Here is a 23,676-nt window from a genome sequence, read left to right as displayed (position 1 = left end):
AAAGCCCCTCCATTGCTTTCAGCATCCCCAAGGTACCTCGTGCCTGAAGAATTTTGAGATTACTGAATGCAAAAACAATTAAGGAATGTAAATGAGGAATTTCGTATTATATTACAACAGACAAAATAATAAAGTGGTAGCACATATTAACCTGGAACCTCTTTCAGAATTCCTGAGTGACTTTATTCCCTATCCTGAAGCACACAGGGAGTTCAGCTATACAGAATAAACCAGCTCCTTTCTTGATGATGTGTGTAGCAGCTGATAGCCTAAAAGCTCTTCCAGAAAACTCCATCAATTTGATGCCCCCAATCTTCTCATCTCATTGCCTGAGAATCTTACTATTTCACATTCTTTTCTACTGCCATTTGAGAAACACAATAAATACAGTTAGACACTTAATTGAGCCTCAGAATACTCCAGTGACATTCCAACTAAATTCATTTAATTAGTGGGAAAAATGAGGCAAATGGAGAGGAGAGCTAGCTTTCCTTTCAAACTTAAATGTCGTCCACCTAGCTCAGTGCTAATTTTGCATTGTGTTGGCATAATGTCAGATAAAAGAGAATCGGGGTGCTAATTACATTCCCTGAAGCCTGACATTTGTGCTGACGTCCTGGTGTTTCACCTTGTATCTTGTGAGAAGGCTGTGTTTGAGAATCGATGAATCGTCGATGTAACGAGGTGCCTGGCCCTCTCTGGGACAGCCTTTCTTTCTGCACACATCGAAACCAGAACAAAGCTCCTGCCTTTCTCCACTAAGACCCCATGGGAAAATCCTGATTCTGTGTAACTAAAAATGTAACTGATATTTTAGATCATTTTCTGCTGTAAAAATGGGGAAATATATTTTTTAAAAAAATCGGTAATCATATCAAAGAGACTTCAGTCTAGTATATCGGATTTTGACAATCTTGATTTTCTGTTTTGTCCTAATAATAGCAATTCAATAGACTATAATTATTAATACATAATTATAATACATATTTGTTAATTATTAACACATCAATCATATTCATTATTAATAATTCTTACAGCTATATTAGGCTAATGTAAAACTAACTTGCACTTGACAGAATCAGGAGTAGTATCCCACATTGTTATGCTAATTTAAAACCAGTTTGTAGAGGCAATGTCAGGCCTCACTCCCAGATTTTCAGTCTCTTTTCTTCCAGACTGCCTTCCCAGGTGACTGAGCTGATGTCCAGCCTTGGAGGCAGGTCCTGCACCCCTGGTTTCAGTGAGTGGTTTGTGGCCACTATAGGAACCACTCCAAAAGCAGAGGAACTTTGTGGTGTCTCATTGCTCAATGTAAATGGAGAGCATGATTTTTTAGACTAAATATTCTACTTTGAAGAATTTTGGTTCTTCTGTGAAAGTCTCATATTAAAATTCTAATAGAGTCCAATGAGGATGGCCGGTCAGTGTGTTGTTGGCTGCAAATACGGCTCGATGGCAAATGCGTGCAGGTATTGCCAGCTACTGCAGCAACAGGCAAAGCTGGTCCCTGCTGCACAGAGCTCCCTGGGAAGGAGAAATGGGTAAAGCTATTGACTTCAGTGCAGATTTTTTTTTTCCTGTCTAGTTCTTATTTCTTTTTAAATCCTCAGAGATTGGGAATAATTCAATCCCAGTCACAATGATTTCTAGATCATCCCCGAACACAGACACCACTGCATCAGCGTCATGGAGGCAGATCCAGTATCCACTTGACACCAAAGTACCTACCTCTTGCCGGTGTAGGTTCTGGGTTGATGTACGTCTGTGACAGCTCTTGATGGACCCAGGAATTTTGCCTTCAGTGGAATTTCGTGGAGTGAAATTAGGGGGAATCAGTTTCTGAGCTTTACTGTGTACTCCAAATCACTTTCTGAAGGTTTCCAATATGTTTTGGAATAACTGAAATGCATTGCCTGTTAGAATGAACAGGACTCCAACAACCTACACACCTGGCAGGTCTCTGTTTAACCAAAACTAACTTCTAAATAATTTACAGTCTTCTTCCTCTTATTGTAAAGCTTTATGCCAAAGTAACCAGGAGCTTTATATTGCCCAGACGTGTATAGTTGGGTACCAAAGGATGCAGATGACTTACCACCAAGGTTCTTAGCCCGTAAATTTGATGCATGCACACAAATCCCTGTCCATATGAAGGGACTGGATTTTGCTCAGACTTTGCATACCTTAGGAATCTGTGCAGGCACAGGCATGTAGGAAGTGGCCGGGCTTGTGTTTATGAGGGGGACAGCGATTCCAACAAGAGTAGCCGTTACCAGAGATGAGCTGGAGAAAAGCACTATCACACTTTATTTTAGTATGCTACAAAATTCATTGTTGAACTTTATTAGGTACTTTAATACCAAGCATACTTTAAAGTAACAAAAATTATTGTTATTACTTTTTACAGAAAATCAGGTATTTCAACAGTTTTCTTTACAGTCTTTGTTGACTTAAAAAAAAATTACAGTTGACAAATTACAATGGAGTGGAATGAGAAAGTTGTAACATTTTAAAAGGTAAAACATACTATTCATACTGAATCAACACTTAGTGATATACATCCTTGTAAGTCTTTCCTTCTGTTTAGGTACAAATGGTACATTTTCACTGACCTGGCAGGGTTGCAAGGTCTTGCGATGACACTTTTTTGCAACATTTGTTTGTGTTTAGAAAGGACTTTGGCGTTACACAGTCACCATGATGCCAAACATAGTAGTCCATAACAAAATAATATACTACAGAGAAACCCTGTTTTGGTGATTTCTGTCGCAGCTAAAGTGCCACGACTGCAATAATTTGGGATAGACGTAAACCTAAAGACCAAAAGAAGTTGATGATACAATGGCACATCCAGTTAACAAAGCTTTTCATGGGGTGATAACGTGTGTGTTAACCAACAGGAGCCGTGAATGAAGACAGGTTTGCTGAGACACCATTCACAGGAACTCCTGGGTGCCCGGCTTTTTAGGATGTGTGTTTTCCAGCTGACACTGGTTGGGCTAAGCACAGATTTAAAAACCTGTTTGAAGTGGGACCTTAATGACTTCATGCATCCCCATGTGTAAATTACCTGGTTTTCTGCCCACTTCAGTTCAGTAGCAGGTGCTGGGAATATGCTTATGGTGGCTGATTGATTTGGGTGGGATTTTTTTTACCAGCTCTAATGCTGGTCCTGTAGAAGTCAAGGGAGTCTCCTACACACAGTTACAAGAACAGATTTAGATTAAAACAGTTTTATTTTAAATGCTACCCAGCTTCACATATACATTTACTTGGCAGACATCCACATCAATGTTCAGTTTCTAAAACAAGCGGAGCCACAGTGGTACCTTGGTAATTAGATAAAAGAGTTGCCTAATTCCTTTATTTATTTATTGGCAGTTTGCTTGAAGATAATTTTTCAACCAAAGATGAAATTTTTTTTCTGAGATTCACGCACCAAGTCCTTGAATACTTTGTGTTGTGCAGTGAATAATTAAAACCAGCTTTGACCCATGCTTTACTCATGTCCTCAGTGTATCATGGTATTTAGGATCAGCAATAACAATGAATGATTATTTTAGCCGTTTCCCTTGAAAGCCAGAAAATGATGTGACAGGCTTAAAAAATTTGCAGAAACTTGCACTGCAGTGTTTGTTTGGGGCTGGACTTGGCTGTGATGCACAGGAGGGGGCAGGAGAAGTGCTGGGATCTGCCCGGTCCTGTCCCAGGGGGAGATGCATGCCATGCTGGGTGCATTGGAGAGGAGCAGAGAGGGGGCTTCTGCCTCCCTCCTTCTCCCTGTGCCTGGTGCATCCAGGTCTGTCTCCATACCCTGTGTCTCACCCAAAGCTCAGTGGCTTTGGAAAGGAGGGGAGCTGCTGGGGAGCTGGCTGAGCCCAGGCTGAGCTCCTGTGTGAGCTGCTGGCAGCGTGCGTGCGCTCCTGCTCCCTTCAGTTACCTGTGGAGCTGAAGGCCAGAAGGGATCACTCGATCACCTAGCCCGAATGGCGTAGCAGAGGCCAGAGGTGTCCCTTAGTGGTTATGTGGCAGAACAAGGAAAAGAACAGAAATGCCCTCACAGCCAGCAGCTGCTTTAACACATTTAAGGGGTAAATTACTTTTTCCTATGAAAAAGAAATCAAGTGCTTTTGTTTTGTTGCTTTAAATGCAAACAATTCTATGTTGCTTGGGAAATTATAGTATCATGATATTCAGTCAGACATATCTTATAGTATATATGCTTCATAGAACTAGAATATAGGTCAGAAGTAATTTTCCAGTCTTAAGTTTGTTACAGACATAGATTAATTGGAACACATACGCAGTAAAAATTGAGAAGCTTTACAGTTTTAGTCAACGTATTATACACTGAAGTAAATGAGGTGCAGAAATATAGCATTAAAAGTTATGCTTTTTCCACTAGGAGATGGAAACATTCAGAGAGTCTATTTATAAATGTTAATTTAAGAGAGATGTCCTATCAACTTCTTGGCTACTGGGATAGGAATAGTCTGGAGTTAACTGCCTCTCTACTGTGAAAGGTTTTAAAGCTTTTTGCTTTCCGTCTGAATAAAAAAAATGACATTTACAAACCTCTTCAATGCATATATATTACATATGTTTATCTAGCAACAACTACACCCCTTTTAATTTATTCCCCAAATGTGACTTTTCATGCATGTCTTCTGGATGCTGTATTCAGCAACAGTTTCTAATGAGCTGGTGTGTAATCCATGATTGCATTTCTCTTCCGAAAATCACTTCCACGTCTGGCTGATCTATGTTTAGAAGGTAGCGCTTACCAATCAGGCATTTTGCTCTCGTCAGCGTTCTTCTCTCTCGGAGGCCCTTTCCCAAGCTTCTTCCCATTTAATGTTGATGTACAAAAGCTGTTATTCGGTTTGTTTTGTGCTCATTCTAGTGAGGATTGGCTTAGAAGGACTGTGCAAAACAGAGAGAAGAGAGAAGCTGGTTTACTGCCAGCAAACATAAAGCTGTTCATACTGTACTTGGCTCAGGCTGAGTGTCTGATCAATATTCAAATACACTTTGTTATTTGTATTTCCATATATCAGGGAAAACGGCAAGTTTAATCTTCAGCTATGACAATGATTTGTAATCTGGAATTCTTAAAAATCATCTTTCATCAGTGAATCAACATGTGAAGTCAAAATTATCAGATTGCTTCATTTAAAGTTTGAACAATATGAAAATAAAGATACAGTGCTTACAGGGCAGGAATCACATTCGCTGGAGGAATATCATGAATCAAGATACAATCCTGACGTTCTTGTTCCACCTCAATAATTTTTCACTCCCCTGAGCACACAATCCACACTTGTAAACAAGATAAAACAGTGTATGGTGATAAATTTCAAAGGAACAGACCCCAGTGAGGGCTGAGGTGTTTTCAAACCAATGCCTGCCATAAAAACTAAAGCTCCCCCATCCAGTTTCTCTGTACCATACAGAGCTGTGTGTGCAGGACAGCCGGTGCTGGCTGTAGTTACACTGCGAGCAGGGTGAGGAAGGCTCCCCCAGCCTTGCTGGAGGTGACTGCCCATAAATCGGCACTGGAGGGGAGAGCTCATGGGAACAGCAGTGTAATGAGAAGGTCTGTTTACAGGCACCCATGTACATGTGCGTGCTCTCACCATCTTTTCTGTCCGGGCACTCAGCATGGGATGGTTGTGCTCTAACAACCTCTGCCAAGAACACGGGAGCTGTGCTACTTTGCAGGTGCATGTACGTGTGCCAGCAAATGCAAAAATGTGACTACTCTGGGGCTTGGCTTTCACCAAAATGAGCTCTTCAGATCAAAATGAGCTCTGCAAATACACCGTTAGCTAAATTCTCCCGGATGGCTTGTGCCAAGCTATGCAGTCCTTCTGCAGGCAGCCTCCTCGTTGTCTCCTGTGGTCAGAGCTCCTGCAAGCCCACAGCCTGCGGGAGAGGATGACCACCTTCATCACAACGCTCATCGTAACACAGGGGCCTCTGTGGGACACTGCTGGGATTCAGGACTCGGGGAAATCACAATGTTTGTAAAAATAAAATAATAAGAAAGGATTTAACTCTGAAATGGCAATGAACGAGTTTCAGAACTAGAAACTCTTAAACACATTAGAGACAAATGTTTTATTCTCTCTGAAGTTATATAGACCAGCCATCTTCTCCCATCCCCACCAATTCCTTGGATTTCTTGGCCTGCTCCCAATTCTACCACAGACACCGGGGAGCATTAAGCCCCGGAGCAAGGCTTTGGTGATGCCATGGACCTGGGAACCCAATGGTGGCTAACCCAGAGGCGTCCTGCTTCGGGCCCTGGGCACCTGCTTCCCCCATCAACTTCCAACAAATTGATGTTTTTCAAGCAAAGTTGGTTTTGGCAGGAAAATTCTGACTCGTTATAGCCCACACGTGCTCAGCAATTATCTGTAGTCCAGATGTATTTCACAAAGAAAACATTTTTAATTGATACTGCTGACACTAGAAACTAGGAAATAAATTATCCGAGAAGCACAAGCTGAGCTTAAGGAGGGCCCTGCCGAAGATGAATGGATCTGTTTTCCTTTTGTCAGAAAATGAATATGCAATATAGTGTTCACTGTGGTAAAAACATTCTTACGAAGTGAATATATAATGGGACCAAAAATTTCCAGTTTTGAAAGAAAAAACGCCATTGATAGCTCCAGGAGTTTCCTTTGTCCCTTTAAAACGTGGCAAAAAGGAAGGACAAAGAATGAATGAGAAATGCACATATTTGTGATAAATAAAATGTATTAAAATAGCCTAAGTTGGGAATTTCAGTGTATTTTACTAATATGGTTATTAATGTAATTAGTAGGGTAAATATTAATATAGTCAAGTAGCACAGCTAAATATAAGAAAAAGAAAGTACCTGAACCTCTAACCTATTTATTTGCTGAGTGAGGGATCGTTTTTTGAGACTTTTGAACAGCATGCCTGTGTTATTCAAATCCTTAAGAGTGCTCATTGGATTTCCAGCAGTGTTTGAGTTGTAACAGTACTGGGGTTGCTCAAACCTTTATTACTTCTTTTGACCAATTTTGTGCACAGGTGTTATAGACATGGAAATGAAGGTTAATAAATACCAGAGGTGCCTCGCTGATAAGGCAGAAATAAGTCATTCACATCCAGCTTCCCTCAGTCTGGTTTGTATCACATCATAGGCTCTTGACTTCTTGAAGTTTCTTTTTTTTTAGAGCTACTCACAAGCCTTTTCTAGCGCTGTTGCCTAGAAATCAGTTAATGGAAGCAGTCTTTGTGAAAGCCGTAATGCCCAAACCACCTAGGTACTATGCTGTTAAATTCTCTATTTAAAGTCTTGGAAGGCTGCCTGTGAGGCTGACAACCTGACAATGCATTTTTTATTCGTGTTTGAGCCATTCAATTAGGGAAGTCACTTCTGTTGATGGCTGGGGTGCAGTCACCTTGTGAAAGATTTACAGCATTTTAATGTTTATGTACATTTTCAGAGAGGCCACCAATATGTCTTTGTTTTGAAGATAAAAACACATACTAAGATTTCAAAGTTGTTCCCTGCCAAGGTATAAAACACCTACTGAGTTTCAGGTAGTCCCCTACATGCTGTTACTGTAAAGGCAGTTAGATGGATAGCAAATACACAGAGAAAGGCACAACTTCCAGGTCTGAATGTATTTTCTCTCCAACAGACTTAACACTTTATCCCACTAATTGTCACCAGACATATTTGTACAATCTTCTTTGCTGATTGTTTGACTGGTAGTCTAGAAAATAACACCCTTCCAAGAGCTAATCTTATATTGCTGGCTCCAAACACACACAATTACTGCGGTTGCCTGAGCTAAAGAGCAACTGGCATTCATGGTCACACCAAAACCAGTGCTGTTCCAAAATCACACCAGCTGTCAGGAGCCCATGGGTGATGAAGCACCAGAGTTCGGCTCCCAGCATCTCCCCTGTATTCCTCTAACCTAGGGAGCAGCATTATAGCTCTGGAAGACTGGCACCGTGTTTGGTGTGTGGCAGGAAATGAAGGAGGAGAGAAACATTGCTGTTGAAGGTCTGCAGCTGAAAATAAATATGCTGAGGCACCTTGGATGAAACAGCTGCCCAGGCAGTAGGCCAACAAAAAGGGGTTTTAATGAGGTGCTTCGAGTTCCTGCCTTTCTGCTTGTGATCTGGGTCAGCTCCTTGTAACCACAGGTAGGTGGTTTTGTTGTTCACATCACGGTTGGTGCAATGCTAAGCATGTTAAAACTCCACTTGTAGCTACTGCACTCCAAAATTCAAACAGCAATGTGCAGTCAGGTCCTGGGCAACAGCCAGATGCGTATAATTAAAAGGCATGAAAGGCAGGCAGATGCCTAGCAGCAGGGGGCAGATGGTGTTCTGCCTCCTCTCCTTTCTTTGAAGATATTCCCTTTAAAGCACGTAACAAAAACTATTTGGGTTGCCTGAGAGAAAGATTTTGTTTTCCTTGTGATGAGAGAGGAATAGGGGGTTCTTTAAATCAGTGTTCTCCTTTGCTTACCTGCTGCGGGTGCCTTTTCCTGCCTGATGCATCCTTTGCCCTGGCCTTTTTGGGTGTTGTTATGTATTCATAGAATCACAGATCATTAAGGTTGGAAAAGCCCTCCAAGATCACCTGGTCCGACCACCCCCCTACCACCAATGTCACCCACTAAACCATGTCCCTAAGCACCACATCCAACCTCTCCTTGAACACCCCCAGGGACGGTGACTCCACCACCTCCCTGGGCAACCCGTCCCAGTGCCTGACTGCTCTTTCTGAGAAGAAATGTCTCCTCATTTCCAACCCGAACCTCCCCTGGCACAATGGCCTGACAGCCACCCTGGGACAAATATCATGCTCTCAGTAAACAGGCAGGCAGCATCTCAGGTCCTCTCTTAACACATAAGAGTCCTGGTGATCAAAGCTGAAACCCTAGCATGTGTTTTTGGAGATGCTTCCCATAGACAGTCCTGGAAGTAGCTGCATGGTCAAGAGATGAGCGAGCCGTGCCTACTGCTGCACTGCAATGTAGACAGAGAAAGGAAGGATCGAGTCTCCCCTGTTGAAACGGAAGGAAGAACAGACACAAATTCCTGATCTATTTTGCTAGCAGCTCCCTTCCTGGTGTTTTACCATTCAGCATCTTCCAACAAAATGTGATAAATGTGCTGTCCACACCGGAGCTACCTGAGCATGTTTCCTCCTCACCTTGGCAAGCCAGCAGGCAGAAGCTGGCAGCTGCGGCTCTGCAGCCCCTCACAGTGCCTGGGAGCACAGGGGTAATGAGACTGTGAGAGCACACAGCAAACCTCGAGGAGTTGCTAAAAGTTTTACAAAACTTTGGGATTGAAAGTGGGATGTTTTTGTCCATGCAGCTTAAGAGAAGCTCATCTGGACAGAAGGGCATGTGAGCTGGCTCTTCTGCTGAAGCACTTCCTGGCAATAAAATAGAATCAAATAGCATAAATAATATCAAGTTTTTTTTTAACCTATTCAGCATGCAAACCCCGTGAAACCAGATCTGAGAGGGATGATAGAGCCTATTTGACCTGCTGGATGGTATCTTGTGCATCTTGTTAGTGGCAGCAGCTGAACTCCAGGGACACAGGCTGTAGGAAATGCTTGTTTCCAGGGCTGTACAAAATGGTGGGAGCACTCAAGAATTTTCTAAACATCCAGTGAAAGGATGCCCAAGCTCTTTTGCACACAGAAGACTCAGTTCATGGCTGCACACGGGCATTTCTAGTATCTGAGAGGACTATTTCAGGGTCACAAGGAAGCTAATGGTTGGAATTAACCACTGAACACAAGAATACCACCTTAGTAGACACTCTTTTCCGACAAGAAACAGAAAAATGGCTGAAGGATCCAGTCAGAACAATTTTGCCAACCTACTGGTATCCGTGTACTACTTACAGGCATAAACAACTCATGTACTGTCAGTCACAAGAATAAACCCGGAGCATTGCAGGCAAACTGCAGACCTCAGGCCGCCCTCCTTGCGCCCTCGGTGCTCCGACTGACTGCCCTGCTGGTCACATCCTGCCCTTCCCCGCCAGACCCTGGCCACTTCTTGTAGTTTTAAAATCCAATCTCTTCTTACATTTTTTTTTTCTTTTCCTTTTCCTGTTGCTGTATGTAAAGGCTGACACAGGGCAGGAGGAAAAGGCTGTCAGTTCAGAGAGGCTGGTTGCAGCCAGTGTGCTATGGGGGGGGAGAAGAGTGGCACAACAGGGATACATTATTTTCTGGGTTGTTTTCTTTTATTTCTCCAGGCAGAGTGTGTTTTGAAGCTGTTATGACAATAAGAAAAGGTCTCCAGAGAAAATTGTAGTTATTAAGACAAATTAATTAAAAAAATAAAAGGATCAAGCAATTAAGTCTGATGACCTTGTGCCAGCGTATGAAAGGAGAGATATATTGGGAAATTAGGTCTGGAGCCAGGGTGCAACATGACAGTTTCCCTCTTTGTTTTCTTGGTTTCTTCAAGTGCATTTTCTTCTCCAGATGAAAACTCTGAGGAAGGTGTGGAGCTTTTTTGGGAGGAGAGAGGAGATAGAAGACGAGCTTGGAGATGCATCGTATGTAACATCAGCTCTCCAGGAGTCAGGCATCGAGTATGAGGCTCTGGGCAGGGACAGAAGACTCATTTCATCCAGGGATGGTTCCTAGTACAAGTGAGCACCTGTTGGCTCCTGCAGGACTGTAGACATTGGAGGACACTGGAGACCCGAGTCTGAGATGGACAGAGTGAGACGTGTGAATCCTGGACAATGGGATTTATAATTGTCCTGCACAGAGCGATTAACAGCATGAATAGGAACATAAAGAGAGAAGCTACTGCCCACACAGAGAGATGATCTTCAGCCTGAAATATCAAAATATTAGGCTGTTGTGGATTAGTTGCTTGTAGCAGGTTGACAGAGAGCTTGTTGAGCACAGCTTGAGGGCTGGTATTTTTAGTCCTGTTACTTATCAAGCAACTGCACGCCCCAGCTGCCTTTATGGAGGGGTGAATGGCTTTACAGGAGGTGAGTCGGAAGCTTCAGCTCCATCCGAGGAGGGCTGAGCACCCAGGAAGATGAGATCCACAGCATACAGGCTGGTGTGCCTGGTGCAGGGATGCAAGGAGCCAGCCAACCTGGTGGGAAGCGTGAGCCAAGCTGCGTATCACAGCCAGCTCAGCTGCTTTTGTCAGCGAGATCTTACACCAGGGGCAGGTGCATTGTGACTGCAAAAAGTTGAGAACTGGGGCTATAGCAGCTTCAAGAAGGCACCTCATCACAGCCTGACAATTTTCCTTCAACAGGATCCTCCTTCAAATGCACCTAAATATAACCAGATGGCAGTGACAGGCTCTGAAACCCCGAATCTGGGCTGGCTTCAAGCTCCCCCTGCCACCCTGCCTAGTGCATGGCTTGGGTGGCCTTCTGGTTTGAATGTGGCTCCACGAACATAGCATATGCGTGTGCATTGGTGAGAAAGGCAGGAGAAGAGTGACAAGCAGAGGGAAGAGAGACCTATCCACGGGTAGGGTAAAGTCATAGCTGTCATCCCTGTCATCTGTCAGCAACAGCCTGTGCTGATGGGAGCAGGGCTGCCTTGGGCGACAGCTCCACTGCCTTGCTACCAGCAGCTCTTGGGTTCCTCAGCTGGACGGCTTGGTGCCAGCACCACGGGACCTTCTGAGCCAGCACAACTGCTCCTGTGCCACACAGAGAGTGCTGAACAAGGGAGGAGGCTGTGCCTCTGCTTGAGGAGGGCACCGAGACACTGGCATGTAGTGACCAGATCCAGCGGATCAGCGGGGAGCATTTTCTTCCATTTCAATATTTGCTCTGTGCCTATCGAGAAAAAGAAGATTTTTTATCACAGTGAACAAACAGAGCAAAAAGCCTCCCATTCTTTCTCCAAAAGAGCTTTCTTTTACTGCGGAACAGAAATTCAGGAGGCATCAGAGAGCTGCTCCTTCCTGCGGTGGTTCCCTTCCAGAAGGCTCATCAATTTGTCTTTTGTACTTGCTGGTGTTTCTGGGGCGTTTGGGATGGCAGTCACGTCTCAAGACAGGTTTGCTGGCATGGGGGATCTAGTATGTTGTTAGAAGGACTGGAGAGAGGCTGAAATGCCTTCATCAATAACGTCTTTTACGTGAAGTAGCTTCCTGCTCCGCGGAGTTGTAGGCTCAAGTCAAGCAGAATCAGTTCCTTGTTGTTCATCTATTTTTATTTCCTCCGTGTGCTTTGCTGAAGTCTTTCTTTACCCAGATGGTCAAATAAATTGCTGTCACTGAACAGTAGTCCCTGAACTGTGATTCCCAAACCCTTCCTGTTCCTTAGCTGTTGAATGAGGAAATGTTTTACTTCCTTCATATTCCACACATTTGCTGCTATTGCTTTTTAATTTCTTTCTTGGAACCCAGAGGATCTGTAGGTATTTTTGTTTGTTTCATGAGCCTTCAGGCTGCGTGATCAGACTGCTCAGAAAGCTCTGCATCATCTTTATTTAAAAACTGTTAGGAACTTTGATCTCTACTTGTTTCCTGACAGCCCTGCTGAGGACAAGGCCGTGTCGGTGTAGGCACCCAGACAGAGTCCTGAGCAGAAAGGCCAGAAAATGTTTGGATTGTCAGCTTATATTTTTATGTTTTCTTCAGTTTGTTAATAATAACAGTTTTATATCTAGTGTTACTAGCTTTGTATCCTCCAGGAGCTTTCTGGTGCTGTTCTGCATGATGTTAGAAGCTGACATCGGCGTACCTTTGGTCTGGGAAAACAAATCTTGCTGACATTGATGCAAAGCACTACTTTTCTACTTTTGGCTAAGTAATCAGAAAGAAGCCAAAAACTATCCTGGGGTGCCAAGGACTGTCAGCAAGGCTGAGCTGGGGGAGAGCCAGTCACCAGCTCCCATGCGTTGCTCAGGCTCTGTGTTGGTTTGAGCCTGCCCGTGTGTGTGGCGGGGGAGAGGAGTTCGGCCCAGGGAGAGAGCCAGGATGCTGGAGAAGAGCCATGAAGCTGCCAGCCAGGATCTCTGAACAAGGAAACCACTACGATGTGGCTCATTTTGCTGTGGTGAAAGAAACGGAGGTTGGCTCTTTTTTTTCAAGAGATTGGATTTCTCCAGACAATTTCCTGATCCATGTAATGAGTTTTTCCTCCCAGCAGAAAGAAGCAGGGCCATGACAATTTTCTGGCCATTCTTCCATGCTAAAAGGAAATTTTCCGTGAATCAAACTTCCTGAAATGATTCGCTGATTTTCAAATGCTGTACTTCATTAAAACAACTCGAAGAAATTTGGTTTCAGTATATCAGAAAACATAGTAAAAATATCAGTGCTAGCAAATCTTAAATGCTGCAGAACAATAAAAGCTTTTAAACTGTCTTTTCTTTGTGTCAAATTCATCTCCCTCTTATTTGGCTAGCGTCCAAACTGCGTGGCCTGGGAGGACTATGCAAACCTGACCCAATCTGGGCAGGATTTGTGCTGCAGCCCCTGACCAGCACGGGCAGGAAGGGTACGCGGTGGCTGTGTTATCAGGGGCCGTCCCTGCCCTAACACCAGCTCTCTTTGTTTCATCTCCTGATGCTTATCAACTGCTGGGATGAATGTTTCAGTGAGGATGAATGTTTTGGCGAATGCTTATTCATTTTGAAGCATTAAGAGTTCATCAGCTTCTGCCTGGTGCTGGGAGAGCCTCTGACTGCAGTCAAGATTTACATGAAACAAATAAGCGAGGCCTGACCATCAAGGGACTGCATTCCCATGAGGAGTCATCACTACTCACAGCCTTCCCCAAAGCTTGCCCAAGAAAACTCCTGCCTATTGCAGTGGAGAAAATAAACACTGAAATGTCGCAATGTGGGGGGAAAAGCACAGATGACCATGGGTGGCTGCTGGGCTGGAGGTGAAGGAGAAGGGTTCCACAGCCCCAGGGCTTCCTCCTGAGCACCTCAGGGCTGGGGCTCACTGACCCAAGGCTGCAGAAACCTGGGCTCTCCATCCAAACCCGCTAATGAGCTGCCAGCATCGATCCCCTTCTAGCCTCTGTGAGAGTTGCCAAGTTACGCGCTTGTGGGAACAGAACGATAACGATCTGGGGAAGCTTTAGTCTGAGGCTTCAAAACTGCAGCTTAATGATTAGCTAATGGCTTACCTGAGCATGGAGATGTTAATTAGCTGTCTATATACTCTCTGGGTAAATAGGAAATATCTGGTGCCATGCATAAAACCAATCATAATTTCCAAAGCTATGAAATTACATGTAAAACTCCTCCTTACTAGAAAATACCCTAAAGGACTCCCCATGGGGTTCAGTGAAATTTAGCTGGGTTTAGGAGATGGCCAACACCACAGTCTAAAGAGAGGGAGAGGCTTTTGGTGACCACCACCCGTCACGGAGAGCTGTTTGGCAGGCAGCAAGGAGCATGTGGACCTCTCATGGTCCCGAGGGAGCTCATGACAGCATCCCTTCAGTCATCTTCCCTTTCGCACTGCCCTGCAGGATTGCTGCAGAACTGATGTGCGCAGGCTTTGGACAATATATCAGGGTTTATGACTGCTATTATTTTATATTACTCCCTTAAACACTTTTTTCTGAGTTGCTTTAGGAGTGTTAAGTGTATTCTTGCAAAAGAAAAAGAGGAGATTCCCTCCCCAAAGAGCTTTCAGCACAGAGGGAGGGCAGTGTGCAGCAGTGCAGAGCCAGAAATCCTTCACAGAGAAAGGAGAGGAGGACTCACAGCCGAAGAGCGTGCAGGAGGGCAGCCTGCTTTGCAGTGACCCTGAATCACAGCTGTGGCAGCGCGCAGGCTGTGCTCCTTCTCCTTTGGCTCAGAAGCAGGTGACAACTCAGCACATCCAGCAAGCTCTGCAGTTTTAGGCATGTGAGGCTTAGCGAGACGTGGAGTGGAGGTGGCGATGGAAAGAGCATCATTCCTAGAGCTGCCTTTCTCCTTCCCCTGGGAGCTGGTTGTTGGAGGGAGCTGTGGTGCACCTCGCAGCTGGTAAAGGGCGGCTCTTCCTACGAGCTTCTGCTCTCCCATGGAGGCTTCTCTAACCCTCAGACGGGGCATCCCACACACACGTGGTGGTGTAAATAACTCACCTTATTCCCTCCTCTGAGGTTATACCTCATACAGCATAGGCTTGGCTCTAGGGAAATCTTGGTGGCTTCTTTCCCTCTTCCTCCCTATGCCTGATTCCCACATGCACCTGGACAATTTTCCATGATTTTGGTCTTTCCCACCAAGGACTGTAAGATAATTTTCAAATGTCACTTACCTTTCTAAATAAGGATGTGGTTGCCATTGTAATATCAAAAGACAGCGGGGAGGTCTCAAAAAGCCACCAGCCTAACTGGAAAAAGTAATGTGGAGTGGAAAAAACACACCCCACAACCTCAAACCAACACCTAGTTTGGATTCCTTAAAGCTCATTGATCAGTCACCCTTCCTCAAAGATAATAATAGTTCAGCACAACCCATTAGATAAAGATGACACTCAGAAACAATAGATTTGCTCAGAAATGAAAGTAATCAGTAAAAGGGGGGGATTTAGGGCAAAGAAAAAATGAGTCTGGCCTGTGCTGTTGCATCCTCAGCTGCAGGTCCCAAGGAGCTGTGAAATGGTGTTGAGTCCTCAGTACAGGTGCTACTGTATTATCCTGCTGTGTAGCTCCCATAAAGAATTTGTGAAGGCTTTCTGCCCCAAATAAATGTTTTTTTTGGTCCAACATTCCCTCTCATTTTCCCCCATCTGGGTATGGCTCTGTGGTGAGTGCTGTGGGCCAGGTGAGCAGTGGTGGTACCAGGGACCTCCTCGGGGACCTGTCCTTTGGCACTGCCGAGATTATTCTGTGCCAACTTCCCAGTGCAGGTGCTTCCTGCATCAGGAATCTGGTCTCCACCAGGACACCTCACTGGTGCTTAAATCCTAATGATGGATTTCTGCTCTGGAGTGACGGCTAGCGTTGTGCGGCTGGGTTAATACATGTCAGCTGTCATCGTCCTTGTCAGCTGCTGCCATCAGCGAGCAGCGGGTGAGTAAATGAATGTGATGATCTGTGATGATGAATATCCCAGAGAGGGCATGGATTAAATATTTCATCACTTCAGACACTGAAACTTCTCCTCGTTTGGAATCTTTTTCTTACGTCCTCTAAGATCACGCTGGCCCCAGAGAAGAACAAAGGCTGTGTGGGTCTCCTGAGCTTCAACCATGGTTGCAGTCAGGTGAGTGTGGTTGTCTCAAGGTGTTTCCCAAAGTGACGGGTCACCCAGCCCTGGAGACGGGCTTGGTGTTTGGCCCTATGACCCCTGCAGCACCCTGTATCCCTCCTCCTTCTCTGAAGTGTCTCTCAAAACCCACCACTAGCAAATTATCACATTATTGATTGCTTGGGAGACAGAAAAAAAATGCAATTATTCAGATTTTCAGTCTCCCAGGCTTTCCTGGTGTTGCCCACAGGAACGTTATATTAAAGGGATTTTCAGTGCAAAATACCAATTTGTTGAGAATGAAGCTTTCTCGGGTGCTTTTCTTTAATCACATCAAAAACGTTATTCTGGGGGGATGTCAAAAATGAAAGGAAACGCTCTGATAAACAAGGTCTTGGCTACTTTGGGAACTATCTCTTTTCCCCTATCTATAGAACAAAATAAAAATGAAAACATCTTTTTTGTTCCATGCCAGATGAGAGAGGAGAGCCCTCCTGTCATTGCTCATGAGATGAAGTCCTTGTTTTCCAGAAAGCCTTAATGAGCCACAAACCTTCACAAACCAGGGAGACGTACAAACACGAGCTGAAAACTCTGATTTATTTCTTATTTACCTCATGTTTCTTGAGGGCAAAGGGTTTTCTTTGCAATTACGAGGAATAGAAGGGTGGTTTTTTTTTTGAAAGCTGACATTCAAGTGCAAGATGAGATCCAAAGGTGGAACGTGAAAAAAATAGCTTGAGCAGTCACGACATTTCTAAACTTGTAGGTAACTGCACAGTCATTTCCTCTTCAACCTTTCCTCCTCTTTATATAAGCTCATCTCCTTCCTTTGCTGTGCTTTTTTATCTGGACAACAAACAAGCGGTATTTTCCATATGGGCACATTCCTATATGTCTGTGGTGCCACTGACTCTGGTATTTGAGGACTCGGCTGGACCTCAGCAGAGGAGGGGTACTATGGACTTGCAGGTGGATCTTGCTGCTTCCCCATTATGTAAAACACCAAAATCAGTATTCATCTGTGCATTGCAAAGTAGCAGTATTTTTTTTCCCAAGCAGGGAAAGTATAGTTTGTGCTGTCTTATATAAAAATAGCAAATCTTATGAGAAGCTTTTCCCTCAGGCCCCACGGAAGAGAATTGGTTCCTTAATAACAGACCAATGTGTTTTAATTGCTTACTGTAGACTATTACCCTTTAAATTTAGCTGAAAATGTGACACCAGCAAAAGAAACTTCTTTTCTGTTTTGCTTCCTTCTACTTTTGAACTGTCATATAACTTCAACATGTAAGGATAAAACATGACGGATGACTCAAATATGTGACAGGTCATAAAATATTGATTCTTAATGTTATCTCCTAATGAAACACGTCACTGTGGGTACATCTTCTTTAATTAGGATTCCTGACTTCTGATTATTATGAACCTGCTTTAGGCAGCAGTCTGGAATTAAGAAGTGTTGGGTTTGGTTCCAGGGAATTGGAAAGCTGTAAATAAGGACTCAGTTTTGCTTTTCTTAAACCAGTACTTCAAATCTAGATTCCCAGCCATATTTTTCTGTTACAGTTTGTCTTCTGTAAACCCTTCTGGACCTTCTTGGTCCTTTTGGAATCAGTAGAGTCAACCCAACTCTTAGGACCATCTGATAATAAGAAACACTGTAGCTCTATCAAGGATCCCCTCCGGGACTTTCTCCCTAAGATAAGTACCTTCTCTTGATTATGTAAGAAATATATAAATCATAGTTGCTAGAATATTTTTCAGGGCTTTGGAATTTCCCTGATAAACCTTATGATTTTCAGGCTTTTTAGATTATTTTCTTTCAGCAAAGATTCAGAGTGGTCTTTCTCCTCTGTTCCTCCATGAAAAGAGGGTCTTTTAGGCCAAATGAAGGCTATGTTTGTTGGCTAGACCTCAGTACGTAAAATGTTGGGGCAGCTAAAAAGAGATGCTGCCCTACTTGAACCTGCCTTTAAGCAAAATTCTGGAAAATGATATTCAAAATAAGATTCCTAATCTCTTTTTGAGCAGGTTTTGTGCAAGTCTGGGGGCCAGAAAAAAATGCAGTGCTTGTGCAGTGAAGTGGCAGCAGCTGCTTGTCTCCTGACCTGAGCCTGCACAAGAAGACCCGTGTCACATCTGCACTTCTAAGCTCTTCACAGCTCATAACTGAGAACTTCTGACAGGAAAGTTAACATCATCCCTCCTAAAAGGAAGCCTTTATAACACGGTGAGCACCCTTTCTAACAGCACAACCATGTGCTTTTAATGCAAATTATCCAGGGTCATAAGATCCCGAATGCAAGGACCTGCTGGGGACTGGCAGACATTCAGCTCTGAAAAGAAGTCTTGGAGTCCGCCATGGTCTTTGCTGCTGTTGAGGAGGAGATTCCTGCTCTTCACAATCCCACATCTGGGAAACCCACCAGACCATGGAGGCTGAACTGGAGCCCTGCTCCAGGCGGGATGGATGGTGCAGAAAAGCACGGAGTGACAAGGAAATGCACTTTAGGCTGCTTTACTGGAAGCTGAAGGACATATCTCCTGTGTGACTTGGGAGGGACATTCATGATGTACCAAGAAACTATTCTCAGGGCAGATCCAACCCTAGGAGTGATGGAACTGTGGGATAGCACGTGCAAGGCAGTGCTGACATGGCCAGGGTTGGCAGCAGGACTCACATACAGCTTTGCAGCTGGGCTTCTTCTGGGCATCATTTGCCACATCTGGGTGATTTTGATGGTGCAGCTAGATATTGTGGGTATGTATCTGTGGTTTTATGTCATCCTTGTGTAGCCAGAGAATCACAGAATCATAGAATCATAGAATATCCCAAGTTGGAAGGGACCCATAAGGATCATCAAGTCCAACTCCTGGCACCGCACAGGTCTGCCCAAAAGTTCAGACCATGTGACTAAGTGCACAGTCCAACCTCCTCTTAAATTCAGACAGGCTTGGTGCAGTGACTGCTTCACTGGGGAGCCTGTTCCAGTGTGCAACCACCCTTTCGGTGAAGAACCTCTTCCTGATGTCTAGCCTAAACTTCCCCTGCCTCAGCTTAACCCCGTTCCCACGGGTCCTGTCACTGGTGATAACAGAGAATAGGTCACCTGCCTCTCCACTCCCCCTCGCGAGGAAGTTGTAGCCTGCGATGAGGTCTCCCCTCAGCCTCCTCTTCTCCAGGCTGAACAGGCCCAGTGACCTCAGCCGCTCCTCATATGTCTTCCCCTCTAGGCCCTTCACCATCTTCGTTGCCCTCCTCTGCACACTCTCCAACAGTTTAATGTCCTTTTTGTACTGTGGTGCCCAGAACTGCACACAGTACTCGAGGTGAGGCCGCACCAGCGCAGAGTAGAGCGGGACAATCACTTCCCTCGACCGACTAGCGATGCTGTGCTTGATGCATCCCAGGATACGGTTGGCCCTCCTGGCTGCCAGGGCACACGGCTGGCTCATATTCAACTTGCTGTCAACCACAACCCCAGATCCCTCTCTGCGGGGCTGCTCTCCAGCGTCTCATCGCCCAGTATAGGCAGGGTTGCCCCGTCCCAGGTGCAGGACCTGGCACTTGCTTTTGTTAAACTTCATGTGGTTGGTGATCGCCCAGCTCTCCAACTGACAGAACTGACATTTTCACAGTACTTCACCCGGGAATTAAAACAGGGAGAGAAGACCAGGCCTTGTATCTCATCAGCCCCACCAATGATGGGTGGAAAGAAAAGAGGCTATTGAAAGGGTAAAAGAAATGTTAGATAAACTGTCTGATTATGCATGTGTGTGCTTGGAAGGTTATCTATTTTCCATTTACATAAGCCAGCCTACTAAGTGACTTGAACCATCTCTGCAAGTCTTGTCTCTGGTGTTCACCAGGGGGGCTACAATCTGAGAAGTGTTTGCACAGCATTTAGGGAACACTGTTCAGATAAACTGCTGTGAAAATAAATGCAAAACTTGTTGGTAAAGCATATTCTTAAAGTGGTTATCAGTAGTTCGCTCTCTGGCTGAAAGACTGCATTTGTTAGTTTCATGCAAGCCCATCTTAGGTTTGATATGGTTAGAATATTTTCATTAACCACTTGGATAATGGAATAGTGGATCTCCTCTTCCATCTGCAGGCCATGGTTATCTAAGAAGGGCTGCCAGTGTGTTGTAGGACAGAATTAGTATCTAACATTCAAAATGAATTAGAGAAATGGCCTAAAAAGTAGGACACAGGTCAATAATGATATGTGCATGGGCAGAAGAAGGAATGGTAGAAAATATAAGGTAGGGATCAACTGACTGCATGAGTCCATGGCGGTCTTCTGTTGTGAAAAGAGGCAAACACCCTACCAGGGTGTGTAAGCAGGAGTATCAGCTGCAAGATGTTCAAAGTGGCTCTACCAGGATGCTCAGCGAGGCCTCGGCTGTACAGTTGCCTTTTGGGCACTGTCCCTGTCTTACACCCGCTGACCCCATGGAAGATGTGACAGCCCCTTGGGGACGCTGGACCACTGAGGCTGTTTGTAAGCCACGTGACAAGTGGGGACTCGAGGAGATGCCGTTTGCAGTTTTCCCAGCTGGAGGAACTATCTTTCATTGGGGCATCATGCTTTCTCCCCAGATAGCTTACAGCGAGGGCATTTCCACTGCACAGGGTTAGAAAGATTCCCCAGCCCTCATTTCTGTGCCAACTGTACTGTCTATTTTTAACGGCAGGCTCCCATTAGCATTTGTTTGCTAAAAATAAACATATTTCAAATACAATTCATTATAAAGCATGTTAGGGTAAAGGCAATTTATGCTTCAGCCAGGAAGAAGTATTTTTAAGAGACAAATTGACTCATGCATATATCTGTGGCTTGCTCTCGGTGCATGTGGTGCCAGCTGAGATGATGCTCTGACTTCAGCAGATTGATGGGATGGGTCACAAAATTCAGGAAGCTGTTGAAGAGCTCGGTGCAACATCCTCCTCTAACTCAATTTAAACCATGACCATAATTACATAAGAGAAAAACAAAAAAGGGATGAGGCAGGTGGATGGGTAGAAACATTCCTCCCTTACAGCTGCATCACAGCACAATTTTAACAAATGGGTGGATGAGTGTTGGTTTTCTTTTTTTTTTTTTTTGGGGGGGGGGAGAGAGGGGAGAGGGTGTTTTTATTATATTGAACATAATGGCTTCCTACAACCTCTAGTCTCCACATCGCTGCTCCTCGCTTGCAGAATAAGGGGATATTACAAGGGTGCAATTTTGAATCAGAAAAATGCCAATGCATAAGGATTTTGAAGTGGGTTTAGATGACCTGCTGAGCCAGGAGTTGCAGCTGGAAGGTAACTTCTGGTGGACCTGACCTTCATGAATTGCCTAGCCTCCTTTTGATCAAAAATAAAATAAATAAATAAAAATCCAGTCTTCCAAAGTCTTCCAAAGGCTTTAGTGGAAATAAAGTATTTTAAGCAAAACTTGCTATCCCTGATGGCACTTTTAGCAGGAGGATTTATAGGGCATGTAGAGAATCACTGCTCTGAACTGAGATTCATGAGTAGGAACTGAACCCAAGCCTCACACACCCCTCTTAAGTGCCCCTCTCTCCTCCCTGTTATAATTCACAACTAAAATAACATTCCATAAATTGCTCACAAACCATCAAAAGATAACAACAACTCTGAGTCTTCAGGATGTTTGGGGATAAAAGCAAAGCTTTCATTTACAGCTGGTGCTAATGAGCAGGATGCATGGGTCCTGAAAAATCGGGCTGGTCCGATTTTACCCACTAGAGGGGAGTGCTGTACCTAAAGTTACCAGCTCCCTCACAGATAGTGAAGGAAATACTTGTAATTTCAAAATAAGTGGTATTATTAAGAAAATTAATTAATGTTACTTGTAATTTAATTCAAAATGATATAAAATTGGAATGTGCAAGAAAACGTTATTAAGTGTTCAAAATCCCAAAATAATAACTTTGCAGATTTAGGATCCTTCATTAAATGATATTTTGGAGTTACCAGACTTTTTTCTTTTAGAAAAAGAATTAAAAACTACTGTTTTATCTAAAAAATGTCTTTTTTTTCCTATACTTTCACAATTCACAGATGAAATAGCTTATATTAAAACACAGTTTGTTTAACCTCAGATACTGTATATGTAAAATGCTCCTGATGATTCACAGTCGTTAGTGTTAAATGTGCAAAACTCAACGCCCCAGAATAGCAAGGTGCCAGGATCCTCAGCTAATCACCAACACCTGAAACAAAATGCAAAGGGGGAGGCAAGAGCCCAGGTGTGCTTCCCACCTTAGATGTGCTGCTGGGGAAAGTCCCCAGCTGGTGGGACAAAAAAGGCCCTGAAGGTGGGGGCAGAGAAATCTCTCACCACTGCACCTCTGTGGCTGCTCCAGCGCACTCTTCCGTACTGGTCTTGTATCGCAGATCCTTAAATGAAGATTCATATTTTGCATCTGCCAGGTCCCTGCTGTTCTCTTGTCTCACAAAACACCTGAGGCCAGTCAGCACCTCTGGGCCTATCTACTCCAACCCTCTTGCTCAGAGCAGGGTCAGCTACTGCAGGCTGCTCAGGGTGGTGTTCCACCAGCTTTTTCAGCATCTCCAAGGACAGAGACTCCTTCCCCGACAAGCTGTTTCCAGCTGGGCAGCCCCCAGCCTGTCCTGGTGCCCGGGGTTGCTCCTTCCCGGGTGCAGGACTTGGCATTTCCCCTTGGAGAACATCATGAGGCTCCCATCCACCCATTCCTCCAGCCTGTCAAGGTCTCCCCGAATAGTAGGACAAACCTCTAGTGCACCAACCACTCCTCCCAGTTTTATACCTGCCCCATCATCCAGGTCACTAATGCAGATGTTAAACAGTATTTATGGACCCCATTATCAACTCCTGGGGTACTCTGGTAGTGACTGGCCTCCAGCTAACACCATGCCACTGATCTCAGCCCTTTAAGCCCAGCAGTTCAGCCAGATCTCAAACCACCTCACTGTCCCCTTACCTGGCCTGTACTTCATCAGTTTGTCCAGCAGGATGTAAAGGCAAGCCATGTCAAAATCCCTGCTGAAGTCAAGATAAACAACATCTACTGATCGCCCTGTGTGCACTGAGCCAGTCATGTCACTGTATGAGGTTTTCAGGTTTGTCAGGCATGATTTACCCTTTGTAAGTCCACGCTGACTCCTCCCGATCACCTTCCTGCCCTTTGTGTTTGGAAACAGATCCAGGATTATTAAGATCACCTCCCAGTGACTGAGATAGCTCTGCTATGCCTATAGCTCCTCATGCCCTCCTCTTTGCCCTTCCTGAAGACAGGAGTCACACTAAATGTTTTGTTCCTGGTATGCCTAAAATGGCTTTTTTTTCATTATTATTATTTCTAATGGAAAATAATTTCCACGCTCATCTTCTTAGTACTGGAATGGCAATCTTTTCAGGTGCCCTCAAAAGCAAGGTTTTTTTTCTTAAAAAACA

The 23,676-nt window shown here is 44.5% G+C and overlaps 1 protein-coding gene across 3 annotated transcripts in view; it reads right to left on the bottom strand.

The window, feature by feature from the left end:
• Window positions 1–2,305: 2,305 nt before the first annotated feature.
• LHFPL3 (LHFPL tetraspan subfamily member 3) overlaps window positions 2,306–23,676 on the bottom strand; it is a 261,232-nt gene continuing 239,861 nt past the window's right edge. For all 3 annotated transcript variants that reach the window (XM_083819860.1, XM_083819859.1, XM_083819858.1), the window contains one exon: window positions 2,306–4,923. Coding sequence is in view for 1 of the 3 variants with exons in the window: in XM_083819858.1 (XP_083675984.1) it covers window positions 4,895–4,923 (29 nt within the window). In the remaining 2 variants the exon portion in view is untranslated. The remainder of the gene's footprint in view (window positions 4,924–23,676) is intronic.

The sequence above is a fragment of the Anser anser genome (assembly GCF_964211835.1).
Source record: "Anser anser genome assembly, chromosome: 1".
Classification (NCBI taxonomy): domain Eukaryota; kingdom Metazoa; phylum Chordata; class Aves; order Anseriformes; family Anatidae; genus Anser; species Anser anser.
Note: the sequence above shows the minus strand (reverse complement) of the source record. Positions and strands in the feature narration are given on the sequence as shown.